Source organism: Crocodylus porosus, unplaced genomic scaffold (genome assembly GCF_001723895.1).
Source record: "Crocodylus porosus isolate Cpor-Errol unplaced genomic scaffold, CroPor_comp1, whole genome shotgun sequence".
NCBI classification, from domain to species: domain Eukaryota; kingdom Metazoa; phylum Chordata; order Crocodylia; family Crocodylidae; genus Crocodylus; species Crocodylus porosus.
In genome coordinates, this window is record NW_017728886.1 from 25,212,716 (window position 1) to 25,230,418 (window position 17,703).

At 43.3% G+C, this 17,703-nt stretch overlaps 1 protein-coding gene across 2 annotated transcripts in view; it reads left to right on the forward strand.

Moving 5' to 3' along the window:
• The first annotated feature begins 5,093 nt into the window (after nucleotides 1-5,093).
• The window catches only part of KIF5B (kinesin family member 5B), a 49,633-nt gene continuing 37,023 nt past the window's right edge, over nucleotides 5,094-17,703 (forward strand). Inside the window, exons 1-4 of one of the 2 annotated variants that reach the window (XR_002100220.1) lie at nucleotides 5,094-5,277; nucleotides 15,949-16,036; nucleotides 16,843-16,916; nucleotides 17,425-17,529. Coding sequence is in view for 1 of the 2 variants with exons in the window: in XM_019531072.1 (XP_019386617.1) it covers nucleotides 5,152-5,277; nucleotides 15,949-16,036; nucleotides 16,843-16,916; nucleotides 17,425-17,529 (393 nt within the window). In the remaining variant the exon portion in view is untranslated. The remainder of the gene's footprint in view (nucleotides 5,278-15,948; nucleotides 16,037-16,842; nucleotides 16,917-17,424; nucleotides 17,530-17,703) is intronic. The other variant, XM_019531072.1, reaches the window with a different exon arrangement.

A 17,703-nucleotide genomic window follows, 5' to 3' on the forward strand; every position in this document is an offset into this window, starting at 1 on the left:
CTCTCCCTGCTGCAGGCAAGAGCTACCTCCTTGCATAGACAGAGACTGGGCTTAACAGTTAACTCCCCAAGCTTCCTCTCCTTCTAGCCATGTGACTGGGTCTTCTGCACCAAGTGATCAGGCACAGCCAATTGCTTCATTAGCTGCTTGGCCTCACTAATCCAGGGTCCAGTCCACCCAAGGTGTTTCTCTATACTGTCCTTCCTAGCCAGGAGTCTCGCATCCTTTCAGGCCCTTACAGTAACAGGAGCCTGGGTTCCCTGTTAAATACATAAAGTTAAAAAAACCACAACCAACTAGGCAAAAATAGTCAAAAGAAATTGTTTTATTACTCTTGTAGTCATTATAGGTAAATATGCATCTATATTCAGCTTTGTAAAACAAAATCTAGGCTCCTGGAGCATCTTAGTGCAGCCAATACTCAACTGTCAGCCATTTCCACACCTGAATTAATATTGCCACACCTGAGATCAGGTTTTTATCTATAGCTAAAAACAGACTTCAGGGCTGTGAAAGAGAAGAGAGATATTGACTCCATCAGGATTGCCTAAATAGAAATGTTGCTGCACCTCCTGGATAGCTGATTTTACATGTTGGGTGAAACGGGAATCAAAGGGAAGTGCGACTGCATCACTGCACTCCCTGGATCCCTGCACTCCCTGTGTGTTGCAGAGTAGTTCCCATTAAATCTCACAATTCTCCCATGTAATGTAGATTCACTATCTCCCTTTTTCCTCAAAAAAGCAATAAATAATGCAGCTACCTTTAGGTGAAGGATAATGCTTCCCTTACTAATTTAGAAGAGACTCCGTCATTTTTTATTAATTTCACAGTAGTCTTAAATATTTTAATTGGTGGATGGTGACTCTGAAAGTGAGGAGGCTAAACTGAACTGAGATGTATATTCCTACTTCAACCCAACACACAGGAGTGGAAAAAGCTTCCAATATATCTAGCTAAACAGAAGAATGCTTATATCTACTAAAAGCCACTACTCTGAAGACTTTAACTGTATTTTAGTGACATTTAATACTTCACTCATTTTAACTGTTCCTCAGCTTGAAGTTATGAACTTCTTTACAAGCCATTGGTGGGTCATTTGTTAAGGTTACATATATTATCTAATCTCTGCCCCAGGAGCGGTAGATTGGAACAGAAGGATGACAAAATCTGCCATTCAGCCCACATCCCTGCCATTGCTTTGAAAAAATGAAAACTGTTAGGTAAGAATGATGTAAACATATGACTTTTCCTAGGATAGATTTTCTCTCTCTCTCTCTCCCTCTCTCCTTCTATCATATCCAAACAGATTGTTAGTGACCATGGCCTTCCACAAATCTCTTCTCTTCGATGCATACAGCATTGCCAGTGTCAATACATTCATCCATTTAGATCAGTGGTCTCCAATCTTAATAGGTCGGAGATCACTCTTGGAATTTAAAAGGAATGGAAGATCTACCCCCCCACCCCAGCCCAACAGGTAAGTCTGTGAGGAAGGGCTGGACAGGGTGGGGGATGATGCCATAAGCAGCTCATGGGAGGTGCAGGGAAAGGGGGCACACAGCCCAGGAGGGTTGGGGGGGACACACATGCCCACGGATCTGCATGCTGGGTGGGATGGGGCGGGGCAGGCGGGATGGGGCTGAGGCCAGGGCAGTGGCAGCACTGGGCTGTTCCTGACCAGGCTGTGCCCAGGCCAGGTAGCTGTAGCGGCAGCACTGGAAACAGGGTCACAAGGGACCCCGTGCCCACCCCAACCCCTGCTTCCACCACTGCTGTCAAGCGCAGCACGGGCTAGGCCTGAAGGGAACAGCTTGGCGCAGCCTTCCAACCCGCAGCTGCAGCTCACCCTTCCGTGTGCCTGCCACCCCTCAGCCCCCAAGTCCTTGGGGAAAGGAAGGGGCAAGGGGAGGGGAAGGCTGTGCCAGGCTGTTCCTGCTGGGCCTGGCACATGTTGCACTCGGCAGTGGCGCTGGGAGCAGGGGTTTGGGGAGAGTATGGCCCACCCTTGGGTCCCCCTCACAGCACCAGTGCCACAGATACCCAGCCTGGGAGCAGCCTGGCCAGGAACAGCCCAGTGCTACAACTGCCCTGGACACAGCCCGCTCTGCCCTGACTTGCATGCGGATCCAGGGACATACATCCCCCAATATCCCCCCTGGGTTGCGTGCCCTCCATTCCCCCCGGCAGCCCTGAGCGAGCCTGGCTGTGGTTGGTGACCACTGATTTAGATAAACTCTTGACGTAAGTCAACCTCTGTTTTCCATGATCTCTCCTTCATTCAATCTTTCCAGTTACAACCAAACTTCCAATTTCCTCTTTCTCTATAACATGTCTTTCAATTTCCTCTTTCCTCATGTTTCCTCTTTCATTATAATTCCAACTCTTTCTGATGTTAATCAGCAGATTCCTCCTGCAGCTTGCTCTTAACAAAATATCTTAATTTGAAGTGTGACTTGTCCAACATACCTTCAAGATGTGCTTTAAGAACCACATCTTACTTGCTTCAATTCTCTTTTCCATACTTGATTATATTGTCCAGCATTCTGATGCATACATGAGGACTGATATAACATAGCAGTCCAAAACTCTTAACCTCATCCCCATAGAAATTTTACTATTTGTCAATATCTTTTTCATTTTCAGAAATGAGCCTTTTGCCATCACTATTCTCTGTTTTATTTCATGATCTAAGGATAGATACAGCTAATGGGTGTCCATTGATAGGACAGTGGTTTTCAACCTGTGGTCCATGGACCCCTTGGGTCCATAGACTACGTCTAGGTGGTCCGTGAAAGATAACTATGATCAATCAAAATTATGTGACAATTCAAAACTGTTTAGGAGTCCACAAATGAAAAAAATGTTGAAAACCACTAGACTAGGATTTAAAGGCGGGGGGGGGGGAGTTGGACAATATTAGGCAATACAGGTAATTAAATCAAATTTAAAAAAATCTAGTGTAGACAAACATTTATTGGGATGTAAAGGTGGGGATGGATCTCTTCATCTCCCAATTCCCATTGACACCACAGTATAGCAGTTGTAAGCACATCAGCTTTGCAAACATCCAGAAGACACTGGATCTACAAGCAATCATAGAAATCAGACAAAATTAGGGTTGGAAGGGACCTCAGGAGGTTTCTAGTCCAACTGTCTGCTCAGAGCAAGACCGTCCCCAACTAGATCCCCAAACCAAGGCTTTGTCTAGTTGGGTCTTAACCTCCTGGGATGGAAATTCCACCACATCTCTAGATAACCTGTTCCAGTGCTTCATTACCCTCCTAGTGGAAATGTTTTTCCTAATATCCAACCTAAATCTCCTTTGCTGCAACTGGAGACCATTGCTGCTTGTTCTGTCATCTGTCACCATGAGAACAATGGGCTGCAGCAGTTTCTAGACAATGAGTATTGACAGAAAGGACAGTCCAATGATATCTTTTATGTGGATAGATCCCATATTATTCTTATCTGTATCAGAAAAAAACAATATAAGGAATTTTGTTTAAAAATAGGTCATTATGAAGGTGCCATATTTCCAAAAACCACTTGAACAGTGCCATATACGTTCAATCCCCAGCAACCACCATGCCATTGATCAAGACTATCTAATTGTATATGTGAAGTTGAGGCTTTTTGAAGACTTTTAAACAGATACGTTATTGCAAGCTTAAGATGAACCTAGCAGCTGCTGGCACAAGATGCTTTGTATGTTTCTGTTCTCACATAGGCAAAGGAATGTTTCACGTTACCCATCATTTAAACTCAAAGCCTGTCTTCATTTGCAGATGTCAGCATGACTCTTGCGTGCCTTCTGAGGCTGGGGAGGCATGGCAACCTCCCGCAGACAATGGTGACAGTGGTAGCAGTAGGGTTGTGGCAGCAGCAAGTTGGAAGCTTGTGCAGATGTGGGGGGAGGGCGGAGTGGGTAGTGAGTGGGTGCTGGCAGTGGCCAATCTCAGGGGGTGTGCGTGCACCCCTATGCACCCGACATGTCACCAATGAGGAGCTGATGACCCCATTCCCCAACTCACTGGGCAGGTGGGAAAAGCATACAGATGCTCTGCATCTCACTTTTTTCTGCCTTAGCGTGGCCATTGGTCATGTTTTACTGTCAATTTTTAAAAACGCTTTGTCACCCGTCCGTTTATGGATAAAGAATGAACAGCAAAAGATCCTATTTTTCAATATGATGGAAATACATGTCAATCATTTGTCCTTGCAATTCTATTGGCTGTGCCAAGAGCTACAGCAGTGCAGCCAGGAAAGACAGGAAGTGGCCTTTTAGTAGTGGCCCCTCCCCTTACTGCTAATTGGCTAAGGGCTCCACTGGCCCCACCACTCAGTTTTGATTGGCTGAGGCAGTGGCAACCCTGCCCCTCACCACTAATTGGCCAAGGCTGGGGGGACAGTAAGTGGTTCCCTCCCCCCCTCACCAAGGGAATATTGTGTAGTCTGGGGATGGGCCAGTGCCCCCTTATTCTGAGACCTGTGTGGTGTCCACAGGGGCCAGCGTTTCACACCAAGGGGCCTATGCACATAACTCCTTATGTTTTCCAGTGGTGATTTCATACAGGCACCTGTGTGAGCCTGGGTGTCCTACCCCTTTAAGCTTGACTTCATGACACTAAAAATTGTTCCTGGGTTTGTCTTTTCATAAGGATAAGATAAAATGACTGCCATGAAGACACTCCCAAACACACAATACAACAGCCCTCTAACACCCCCCGCTAACAGCACCCCTAAGCCTGTGACCCCGCCCACTCCACTGTGCGCCTGCGCCTGCGCAGTGGGCTACCGAGCGGGCACCCGGCGCTGTCCGCCCCGCCCACGCCGCGCTTGCGCAGCAGTAAGGCAGTGAGGGGGCGCGGTGCTCTCTGCAGAGGGTGACGTCACCCTTGCCCGCCCCGCGCGCGGGGGGGGCCGGGCTGGCCGGTTGCGGGCGCTGCCATGGCTGCCATATTGGGGAGGAAGTGAGCGCGGGAGGCGGCGGCGGCGGCGGCGGCGGCCTGAGGAGCCCTCCCTTGTGCTTTCGTCTGGGCGTGGTGCAGCGGGGTCGGCGGTGGCTGGCGGGGCCCGGAGCGGGCGGCGCAGGGCTGAGTGCAGCGGGAGCGGCCAGCGGCAGCGGCGGCGGTGCGGGGCTGAGGGAAGATGGCGGACCCGGCGGAGTGCAACATCAAAGTGATGTGTCGCTTTAGGCCCCTCAACGACTCGGAGGTGGTGCGCGGCGACAAGTACATCGCCAAGTTCCAGAGCGAGGACACCGTCATCATCGCCGTGAGCGCTGGGGGCAGCGGGCGGCCTGGGCGCCGGGCCGGGCCGGGCTCAGGAAGGGCCTCTGGCACTTTGGGGGGGTGGGCGACAGAAACCCGGGTGGGGTCTGGCTCGCCGCCGCCTTCTGCCCCCTGCACTGCAGCCCGGGTTGGTAAATGCAGCGAGGTAGAAATCCCCGGGGGGGGTGGGGTGGCGGCTTTCAGCCTGTCCCTGGGGGACACAGTTTGTCTGAGGGGGCTGTGAAAGATGACTGTGCTCAATCAGAAATGTGCAAATAAATGCCCGCACTTACCCTGCCAAGGGGCTGCTCCACTCGACATTTTTTAGGGGTTAGCAAATGAAAAAAGGTTGAAAGCTGCTGGAAGAGAAGCCGGCGCTGCCGGGGTTATCGCAAGAAAGCTCAGCTCTAGGGTTAATTTGCAGTAACTGTCTCCTCGGGTTTGGCTGCCCGTGTTTGTGGGTAAAGTGAAAACTTTTAACTTAATGTTTGTGTCTCATCTCTGCGCCTTCACCTTCATGTGAATGTCTAGAGTGAGGCTAACACAGGGTGGGGGGGCTGGCACCTCTCTGGGGAGGGGTGTTGCTTGGAGAGCATTTGTCTAGATTGCAGCTATGCTGTGCTTCCATCTTGAATCCTCCTTGCATCTGGGCGTGCAAGTAGGACAAATGAATTACAGTAGATGGAGCTTGGAGACAGAAGCCTTATGCTCTGTGCTTTCCTAACAGAGCTCTGCTCTTATGCCTAAATTCAGTGTAAAATGAACGGGTTGTTAATGTAATGTAGGACTAGGTCAAGAGTGGTTAAGCTTCTGAAAAATCAACAAATGCTTGTAAACTGAGCTGATTTTTTGGTCTCGTCCAGTTGGCAGGCTTGTACCTCAAGCTGCATTAGTCCTCACTGATGCCTCATCCACAGAATTGGGCTGTATTGCAGGAGCTTGTTGGGGTAGTGACCAAAATAGCAAACTTCCATTTTCATAACTGAGGCAAACACAAATGATTTCATATATGAGTATTCAGTAACAGGGGCGTTATGAGTCCCATCTGAAATTAAAAACTGCAAAGTTACTTTTAGAATTTTGGGTAATACTTTGTTCTCGCTCTGCCGCCTACTGTTCCTGCCTTGTACACCAATGTGTAATTATTTCTAATGGGTCAAGGGCTTATATTTGAAATAGCAAAACTGAGGTAACACTTCCTCCCCTTGTCACTTAGATTGAGTAGGATCTTCTGTAGTGTGTAGTACAGCAAATTCACTTTGTCAGATGTTGTGAAAGGACCGTGTAGGGCTTGAAATTGATGACTGGTTTGATTCCCCCCTCCATATGCACTATAAAAACTTTTTAAAATTAAAAATGTTACTTTGTAGGCCAGATCTAAACCTCCACTGGTCTCAAGTTGAGGACTTGGTATTTTTGGTCTTTGACCAAGGCCAAACCACTGCTAAACTGAGGAATATGGCAGGATTTTGAAGTCCTTCTCCTCAGTTGTCCAGCTGTTGGGGCTAGAAATCCATGCTACGGATACATATGTTGGGATTCCTGTCTTTCAGTAGTAAAAATGTATAGTCCTAACATATGGCAATATTTGTGGTTAAAAACTAAATAGTTTAATTTTCCAGCGTTGAAATGATATTGTTGCTGTTGTGATGGTTCTGGAAATATACAAGAGGTAAGAATTCTTGTGAACTAATGAATGGCATGGTTGAAAGAGACATGGGCAAGCTTTCAGGTATTGCAGCATCCTTCCTTAGAGACCTGAGGTGAGAGAGACTGAATGAAGAGAGAAACCTGCGGTTTTACTTGAAAGTTTATCTATGTCTATCCTAACCACTCAGTTGATCCAATGAACAATATCACCCATAAGAACTCTTGCCTCTAATTCTCTGATTCTCATGCTTTTCATGTTTTCAGGATCATTCCACTCTTCTTTTTAAAACATCAGTTTGTAAACCTTAACTGGTGAGTAGATCTTACCTGAGGACTTGGCCAAGTAGGTCAAAATACCTATTCCACCTGTACCCATGAAACAACTTTCATAAGGCAGTTCCTCAATAAACTATATTTTTCACAGAACTAATTTTTCTTCCCTTCAGTTATTTCTTAGCTGGCTTCTTTCACCACTGTATGGGACAGTAGCTGCCTGTTGAGCTCTTCTCTTCATAACAAATCTGAGCCAGGTTTCTCTTCACTAGTGGAGAGGTTTCTCCCATTTCCCACCCACCCCTTATTTGCAAATCTTTTGCCCTGCAATCCCAGCCCTACCCCCAACTGCCTGTCCTGCCCCCTGGATTCTGCTCCCTGCCTGCCTATGGACCTATTTCATCTGCCTGGCCAAGCACAACCTGTCTGCGGGGGGGTCTCAGCTGGTCTCCATGGAGGCCCTGACTGCCTGCTTTGTCTGGAGCCCCTGGCAGTTGGTGCAGGGTAGAGAGGCCCAGGCCAGATAGGATCAGTAGTCCCCACCATGTCAGTAACTCCCCCCAGCTCACCAAAATTCCTAAAATGTCTCTCCAGCCAAAATAATTGCCTAGGTATCAGTTAGGAGACAGTGTGGGCATAGAATGTATTAAGACTGACCTAACCATGCTGGGTTTTGCATGCTGGTGACTACAGTGGACAGCCAGCTAGATATTTTGCTGTAGCTGCCTATTGCACCTTGTCACTAGGTGGTTGCAGAGCTGCTAATAAGCTGATTGTATCAAGCAAGGAGCTGCCAAAGCATGAAATTGGAGCTGTGGAAACAACCCTTGTATAATTTAAGACTTTCCAAGAAAGAACTTTACCTAAAGCAGAGGGATGTAGGACTATGTTGTGTGTGTGTGTGTTTCATGTTTACCATGATCTGAAGACAGTTGCAGTAACGTGAACATGCTAAATATTTACAACCCGAATGGAACCAGCTGCTGCCGCCCCCCGCCCCCCCCATTCCATCATTTGCTGTCTGACTGAAACTTCAGTGGAAAAGGTCATTTGAGAAATCCCCTCTGATCCTTTATTTTTTCCCTTCCGCTCCACTTTTACCTGGTTCCCATATGTTTACTGGCATGCCAGTACTAGTTTGTCATCTTGGACAAATTAGTCTTCTTCCCCCCCTCCCCATTTGTTGTTTGTTAGAGTTTACACATGTAGAAATTTTAGCTGAGACATAGAGTTGCATTGTTTTGACGGATCACTGGTATCAAAAAAGTGTAGTCCTAGTGTTACTTTTAAAAAGCCAGATATCTCTGGCTTTGAATTCTTGCTAGAAGAAAGCTTTTAAAATTAAATATTTCATTTAAAAACTTTCTCTCTGCTTTCTGGTGATTTCTGATGGATATGTATGCGTAAGTACATCATTGATTCAACATATGGACTTGTCACACATGTGACACTTCAATTATAATACAACAGTGCATGCAGATATGAATATGGCAGTAAATTGTGAATCCAGTTTTTTGCAGATTGGCTTTGTATTATCATGTTTTACATGAGGTTGACATGATTTGATTCATTCAAGATATTTCAGTTTTGGTAGTAAACAGTGCTGTCGATCTGGCTTCTTAAAAGTGACTATGTAAACTAGTTTCTTAGAAAATACCTCTTGAATTGTTTTTAAAAGATAAGAAAAGTGTCTTCTCTTAATGTTCATGTAAGGGGCTTTTTTCTGTTTGTTTGCTTGTTTTCCTGATTCAAAGAAATGGAGGGGAAAGTGACTACTCAGATTGAGACAGGAAAAAGTATTGTGATATCACAATTCTAATGAGTTCAAATGGTGTTGGTAAATTACTTTTATATATGGTGTTTTGTAAAGAGCCCCTCCATTCTACAAGTGTGGAAATTGCTGTGCCCTCTCTCCATTCTTATTTTACTCCTAGTGTAGATCCTTCTTTTCCCTTCCAGATAATTTTAATCATGCTTAAACTTTTATTTGACTAGTTAACTGACTGTCTCTTTAGGTGAGAACAAGTGATGAAGTTTGGGTTTACAGTAGAGTGCCTACAAACTTTCTAATGCAGACAATTGTATTGTTATTCAATTAGGAACTGCATTTTGTCTAGACATGATTTTCTTTGTAAAGTCAAACTTTAAAATAATAATTAATAGATTAAGTCCAGTTTTTGTTTTAGAGGAAAGAGGCTCCCTTAGCTTGTACCTTACGATGGACTCTAAAGAGACCATTTTCAATGAGGCATGTTTGTTTTAAGTGGTATATGAAAAGGCAAGCTGAAACCTAAAAGAACCACAGTGAACATGGCTTATTAAAATATTTATTAGAATTACCCTCAACTTGATGGAGAGAAACTAGTGGGTTTGTTAACTTTGCTTTTTGTGACATTTCTTTGTACAGTTGAAGCTATTGACAAGCAGTACATTCTCACTTCAAATAACATTGTTTATACCATTTTCAGTACCTGTATACATGCTCATGCTTGTCATGTTACTATCTAAAATATAAATAAAAAGCTAGTGTGTGTAGTCACATGCTAGTGCCTGTCTCGGCAGCCAATCAGTGTGAATAAAGCATTACAGGCAGACAGACTAAGGCTTCTATGTATATATGTATAGAATATCTAATGACAGTCCGCCTGTACTCTTTTATATTAGCTTCATAATAGCAACAGGCTTTGACCTGAATATGTATGCAACTGGCTGTGAGTTTATAAACTTCTTTTGTTCAATGGCAAGTTCATTGAAAGTTTATTCTATTTACCTTCCAAATCAAGGCTAGCAAAGTTTATTTGTGGTTACCATATCTTTTTGGCAGCAGAAAACTAATATTAACCAAGCATGTTATTCATATGAAATATTCAAAGAGTAGGCTGTGCAAAGCTGTGCACTGGCATGAAGTATAGCCCCTCTATATAACAAATACAGTTTGGTACTATATTTTGTATATTGGGAAGAGAAACCTATCTTATATCTTGAGTAAAGGATGAGTAAAAGTATCCAACCTTGATACTGTAAGTACTGGACCTTGTGGCATGCATTTGAGGCTGCAGTAGTCAGTAGCGTAGGCCAATTATATTTTTTCAGTGCCACTATTCAGTTAAATATTATTTTGTTTAACCTCGGTCTCTTAAATTGGAGGCAATGCAACAGTTTCTCAAAGCATAGGGCTCTGACAAATTGAGCATTAGTGCACCGATGTAAGACTGGGATAGAGCTCTTTGCTTTTAGTACAGTGTCAAACTGCCCATGGGCCAGTTCTACCCCTTGGAGAACTGCCATCTGGCCCCCAGTGCTGCACCTGGGTCAGATATGCACCGGTGGTGCAGGGTCAGTCTGCAGGCCAGATCAGGCCCACAGATCCCATCCTTTTGCCCCTGATCTGGCAGCTGCTTCAGCTGGTCTGGAAGCCATGCTACATGTGGCACAGATCCTGGAGTGCCGGAACAGGCACCATGTATGGTGAAGACTGGCAGCTGTGATACACGTGGTGGCCAAACTGCACCTCATGGAGCACTTGTAAGCATGACATGTAGCATGGGTCTTAGACTGGCTGGAGCAGGTGCTGCATGTGGTGTAGTCCTAGAGTTGCCTGCCAGGTGCCATGAGTGGTGTCCCTTCTAGCTTCTCTAGGATCTGTCTTTCAGTGTGGAGTCCAGAACTGGCTAGAGCAGTCATTGGATCAGGTATGCTGGGGAGGGGGGGAATCTGTGGGTCTGATTTGGTCTGTAAACCAGCCCGGAGCTGATTCAGTCTGTGGACCATCTGGCCCACAGGGCTGGATGTGTTTGACACTCCTGCTTTAGTGTTAAATGTGGTATATGCTGTTGCTGTGCTATTAGTAATATTTCTTAGTTGATCTTAAGCATGTGGTTTTTCTCTAAAATCTAAAGACAGTTCAGCTTTCAGTGTTAACTGGTTCGCTGTTCTGTTTTGAGCAAATGCTCCTTTAGTGTTAATGCTAAACTGCCTCATCTCTCCTTGCATGCCAAAGCTCTAGCTTTTTCCTATCTGCCTGCTATAGAACTTCCAGCATCTTAACATCTTCTGAGCTCCTGTTACACACTTCCTCTGCGTATGGCATGTTCTGTGTGGGGGAATTATAAAATGGAGACTATAAAAATAACTGAAAGGGCTATTACACTGATTGTATAGAACTGTGGATCTGCTTGTTGTTGTATGCATCACCACTTCTCCTTCTTAAGCGATTTTAAGGAAGGACTCAAGTTGCAGTCTTTAAACAGAAAATAGAAGAAAGGGAGAACTAGGGTCTGTTGACATCCCTGTATCCTCAACAGTTTTGGGAAGGGCAGAGTCGCACTTTTTTTAAAGACTGATTCAGAGGGGCATACACTTTCATAAGTAACAGCTCACTTTAGCTGATAGCATGTTAGGAAAGCTTTTGCCTGCCTTCTACCTCTCCTAGTTTCAAGAAATCATTTAGTCATTTGTATATTGCTTCTTTAATATACCCACACAAAAGGAACTGTGCCCTAAAGAAAATGGCTACTTCCAAAGCAGAAGGTTAGTTTAGGATTCTGCTTGTCTGTCTTGATGCTGCTTTTAAGTTTGTCACCGACTGCCAGAGTGATATCTTGGCTTGGAAGGAAGGGAAAAAAAGCTAGGGTTTGAAATTGTGCTGTCAAATAAATTAATAATAGGAATAAGTTTTGCCAGAATCACTCCACTTATACCTAATGCTTTTTATTTTTATGTATTTTATGACCAGTATTGGTGAGAGCAATGTTTTTAAAGTAGACTGCCATACATTAGGGGAAAAGCTATTGTTTAATAGCTTAGCCTATTCTAAATTGTTTTGCTTGCCTCATACCATGAAATAACCAATTGCAGTGCACACTGGATGCCTATGGCCAGGAAGGTTGGGGTGTGGCATGCATAGTGTGTATGTGAGATGGACTGTCCCTGAAGTATGTATGACTAGGGCTGTATGACCTGTTCACCTGGAGGGGGTGCCAGACTATCCGTGGTTGGGAGTTATCCCCTGGGTTTGCAGGTCATATGGTCTGTGCTCCTCAAGTTCCTGGAAGTGGGACAGCCCTGCATTACCTTATTAGAAGGACTGTCTTAGAATAAAACAAGTGTTTTACACCCACACACACCTGCCCAACCACACAGTAAGAGAGAGGATTTAGACTGCTTAGCTTAATTTAAATAATATGAATAATACAAAGGCTTCTCTAGGTTTCAGTGACTGAAAAACTGCATGTGATCCATGGCAAACTTAGGGATGAGCACTACACTTATGGAGTATATTCCAGTTTTTTAAAGTTAGAATGCAATAGAAGTAACTACTCAAAATACCATTTTATAGAGTCAACCTCAGAAGTATGAAAAGTAAATGTTAAGTTGGAATTAATTGGTTTTAATAAGACAGTCTTTGGTGCCTTTCATGGAGAAGGTACTGAGAGGATACATGTTAACTGACTTTCGTAAAGAGCAGATTTATACATTTTGAATCATTTGGATGTTTATGTAAACAAAGGGTGAAATTGGTTTTCCCAAGACACCTACTAAGGCAGTGAATTTTTAAGATACCTGTGAAACACCATGTAGATGTAAACCCTTCATTTTAATTCAGGAAAATTTACGGTTGAATATAAGAGAGGTCAATACAGTTGGTCTTAGCCTGGGGTGGGAATGTTGATTTGGGCCAAAAACAGTCCCAAAGAAAGTCCTGGAAACAGGCAGGGCGAAAAGATAGCTCACTATGCTCAAGGTGGTGAGCCAGGCAAGCACTAAAAAAGAAATGAAGATGCGTGTTTTAACCAAGGATCTTTGGGCTCTGGGAAGAATGGAAGCTACATACCATGTCTGTTCCTGTGTATTATCTACTGCATCAATTTGCAATGTTGTTTTTGCTAAGATTTGGTTAAGCCTTTAAAAATAATTCTTATATATATACAATGGCTCAAAGGGCTGTTGATATATCAAAAAGGTGGAATTTTATGGGGAGTGACAGTACAGCTTGCTTTTTGTTCCTTAAGTGGTTTGCAGTGTTCCCAATAAAGCACAAGAGGTGTTTCTGTTCCTTGCCCCTCAAAGCTTAGTCCATTGACGTAGAAAAGGCATTGGGTAGAACAAATTGGTGCAAAACAGTCCCATGGTATCAATATGACCGTAGGACTCTCTTTTTATGGTGATATGAAAACAGAACAGTAGGATTGCATTTCATAGTTTGTAAGTGCAGAAAGATTTCTGTTGTTCATTTACATTAGAAATCTGTTTTTCTTTCCTCTGTAAATTAGGCCACTCAACTGGATCTCCAGTTGAATTGATATGGCAAATTCTTAAGAAACTGAACCTGATTTTATGCAAATTACTTACTATCTCAAAATATATTTTAAATAGTTTACAAACAAAGTGGTCCACCCTTCTTTTCCCTTCTCCCCCTTAAATTTTTGAAGTTCAGTGTTTGTGACTTCAGTTAATGACTAACAGATGTCTTGGTCAATATGTAAGGCCATCAAGAGTGCTTAGCGTTTTGAGATCTAATCTTTTAACCTAACTTGTAATAGTCCAGTGCTCATGGTATGTGCCCAAACACAACTTTTTCTCTATGGCTGTTATAGAGATGGGGAGGTTGGAAGTAGAGGAAAGGGAAATGCAGTGGAGAATATCAGATAAGATGTGAGGAATTGTCATCTGTGGGTAACTGGAATTTGTCATGGGTGCCTGGATCTTTCACTTCATACATAAAAAAAAAAAAAAAAAAAAATCAGTTCGGTGAAGGGCATTTGTATAAAATATATAAGGACTTGACTCTAAAATAATTTCCTGCTCTACCTGAGCCGTAACATTTAAGAAAAAACAGTATGTATGGTAATGAATTTAACTGAATAGTGCCAAAGTAAATGTGATAAATTGTTTGGTTCATTTACTTTTTTTTTAAATTAGTTCTGCCCTTGCATAATGCATCTTAATGGCAACTTAAAAGGTACTTCTTAAGGTACCAAATATCTAGGCATGATTTTAAGTAGAGTAAAGATAACAATACTCTTATTCAAATTGTAGTGTGTAGAAATACATTTATACCTTTCAATACAGGGAAGAATGTTAAAATATGATTCTGATAACATGCTTTTAAGGCAGGGGTGTTTCAGCTGGAGGGCCACGTAATGAGCTTTGGTGAGCTGTCAATGGCTGTGTGCACACAATCTTTCAGGAGATACAATTTTAACAAATTGCAGGGGAAATACAAAAAATCAAACCTCTACTATAACACATTTTAATTTTATTTAAAAAAAATAATTATTATCCTGATTTATATATTTTTGAATAGTGTATAAGAGGGGATTGCATAATAGCTCAAAATAAAATCTTATTCTTGCATTGTGTGCGGTGTAAACGGTGGCTGTGTGTGGGGATGGCTGCCCAGGTACCAGGTCCCGGGAGCCAGCTAGAGATGAAGGGGAGGTAGAGGACATATGCAGCACAGCTTGCTTGGTGCATTCTGCCCCCTCCTCCCTACTTCTGGCCTGCAACTGCCTCTTCAGCACTCTGCATGGGGCTGATCCCTTTCTGCACCTGCCGTATGCCCGCCAGACGGCACAGCTCAGCCGCAACCCTGGCCACCATACATAACTTCCCGGCAGGACTGCTGCAGCCACCCTGGCTGTTGCTCGCCTCCCACCACTTCCAGTGGCTTCTCCTCCTTACCTTTCTGCCCCAATGTGCTTTTCCAGGCAGGTTGTAGCACATGGAAGAGGCAGCAGCTGTGGGGACAGGCACCATATGCCCAGCCAGGCTGGGGGGAAGCTGCAGCTTGTTGGATCCTGCCCCAGCATGTGGGGCTCCAGCTCCTGGCTGCCTTCCACCCGCTTCAACCCCTGGCATGATGAGCAGTCATTTGCAGGTGGCTGTGTGGGTGAATAGTGGCCTGGAACTGGAGTCCCCATGTGCTGGGGCAGGAGCTGCCTGGCTGAAGCTTCCCTCTGCCTGGCTGGGCATGTGGTGCCTAACATGCTTGACCATGGCCTCCTTGTGTTACCTGCTGCCCGGAGTGGCGCAGGAGGAGGATCATCTTCTACCAGAGGCGGAGGGAGCCTGGGTGACTGTGGCAGCAGCCCCACCAGAAAACTGCATATTGGCCAGGGCCAGGGCACTGCTGTCTGGGTGTGAATGGGAGCAGGCAGGGCTCGACTGAATGGAGCTTGGGTGGTAGCTGGGCCAGATAAAGTCAGTTAGCTAGTGCCTGCCTGTGGATCAGATTGAAAAACAGTATTTTCCCAACATTTTTTTTGATTTAAGGAAGTGGAAGAATAATTTGAAGGGAGCTTGAATCTCCTCTAAGCAAAAGGAGATATAAGATTTGACATTGCATCACAAACTTTGTTCAAAGAACATTCCTGGACATTTTATAGCTATTGTATGAAAAGTGGTAGTAGGCAATATGATCAAGTAAGGTGAATATTTACTTCTTACTCTCTTGTAATTTTTTTTTTTTAATTGGACATAATAAGCAAATGTGATCCATGATTTGGAGTTGGCCTGCGGCACAGACTGTAGTTGTGAATATTCCCTTTTACTTCAACTGCTAGAGAGAAATGGAGAAAATGGCTGGTTGTACTGTTTCTTTTGTACAGTGAACAATTTTTCTCCCTCAGCTCTCCAAAGAGGGGGGGAAACGTGTTTAGTTCAAGGCTTCGTTCATACATGGTCAGGTTCTCTTAAAATAAGCCCATTTTAGAACTAGAATTTTTTTACCCTAATTTCTGTGTCTTTTCAGTCCAAGCCTTATGTATTTGACCGTGTATTCCAGTCAAGCACAACGCAGGAACAAGTTTATAATGACTGTGCTAAAAAGATTGTCAAAGGTGAGGAAAACATGTACAGTATGGAAACATTACCCACAATAAGGTACTAAGTAGGTGAAAAAGAATGATGCCAGTCTCTTCTCTTCCCACTTTTTTTTCCCCTCCCAAAATCTGTAGCAGGTGTGGCTACCGTTGCTAGCTGATTTGTTTTCACTCCAAAGCCTGTGTTTTCACTTGCTTAAAAGCAAGTGGATGTTCACTTATAGTTGAAATGATCTGAGCTAGGTCTCTATCTGAAAGATTTTTTAACAGGAAAAATGGCTTAAATTAAAATGCTGGTAAAGCTTCATAACTGAGCTGAAATCAAAAGGGTTAAAATGTGGGATAGGAATAGACCAGCCTGAGTAAAATACTTTTACTAGTCCCAGTAAGCTGATTTCAGTACATATCATTAAAAAATGTGCATGTGAACAGAACTCTTCTAAGTTTATATAAAGTACAGCTTAGGAAGATTTTACTGTAATATTAGCTGCTTAATGAAACATTTAGTCAAATATATTCTTTATTCCTTCTGCTTCTTAATGTACAGGCTCTCTAGCCACCCATTGCAATCATTTAACATTAGAACTGTAAAACAGAATTATATAATCAAGAATATTTCAAGGTCTAAACAGCCGAGTTTTTCTTAAACAGGATCTTACTTTTAGTTATCTGTTAATTCACTGAACAAATCAATAACATAAGAAGTAAAAGTCTGGATTAAAAATGTGAGTTAAAATCCTTTGGTTAGCCAGTTATTTTGTATACTGCTTCTCTAAATAAGTCCCACTTATTTGAACTGTAATGAATAATGCTTTCTTCCTTAGATGTACTTGAAGGATACAATGGTACAATATTTGCTTATGGGCAGACATCATCTGGAAAAACGCACACTATGGAGGTAAGGAGTCTTAAAAGGGCTCTCATCTTTTAAAAGTTGGGAGGAGATGTTTTGTTTTTATTTCTTTCCTATCTTTTTTCCTCTCTGTAGTTTTTCCACTTAGAAATAATACCTCATCTCTCTTCATCTGACATTGTTGCCCCACAAATCTTCGTGCTTTGCTTTTGTTAATGTAATTTTTTTAGGCAGTGTTATGAACATGAGGTTGGGCATATCAGTAACTAATGTATGGACCTTTTTTTTTGGCTCCAGCAGCACCAAAAATAGCATTCCACTAATAGAAGCATTTTAATCTCAGTTTGATAAATATACGAGGTCTTCTCTCTCTTCCTCCTGTCCTTGCCCCAACAAATCTTGGGCCTAAATTAGCAGGATGCTAAAGATGTTCTAGTTAGCACACTGGTATTGCACTGAGTTTTTGTTTTATTTAAATACAAAATCTGTACTCACAGTATCCTCCAACAGACAGAATTCCATATTTAGTTGTGGTTTTTTTTTTTCCAATAAGGGAAAACTTCATGATCCAGATGGGATGGGGATAATTCCAAGAATAGTGCAAGATATTTTTAATTATATTTACTCCATGGATGAAAACTTGGAGTTCCATATTAAGGTAAGTTCTGTTTCATTACTACCTTACTTAGATCAAGAGTTGCATCTTTCTTTTAAAATCATGTTTCATAGATTTCATAGACATTAGGGCTGGAAGGGACCTCAGGAGATCGAGTCCAGCCCCCTGCCCAAAGGGCAGGAAGTCAGCTGGGGTCATAGGATCCCAGCAAGATAA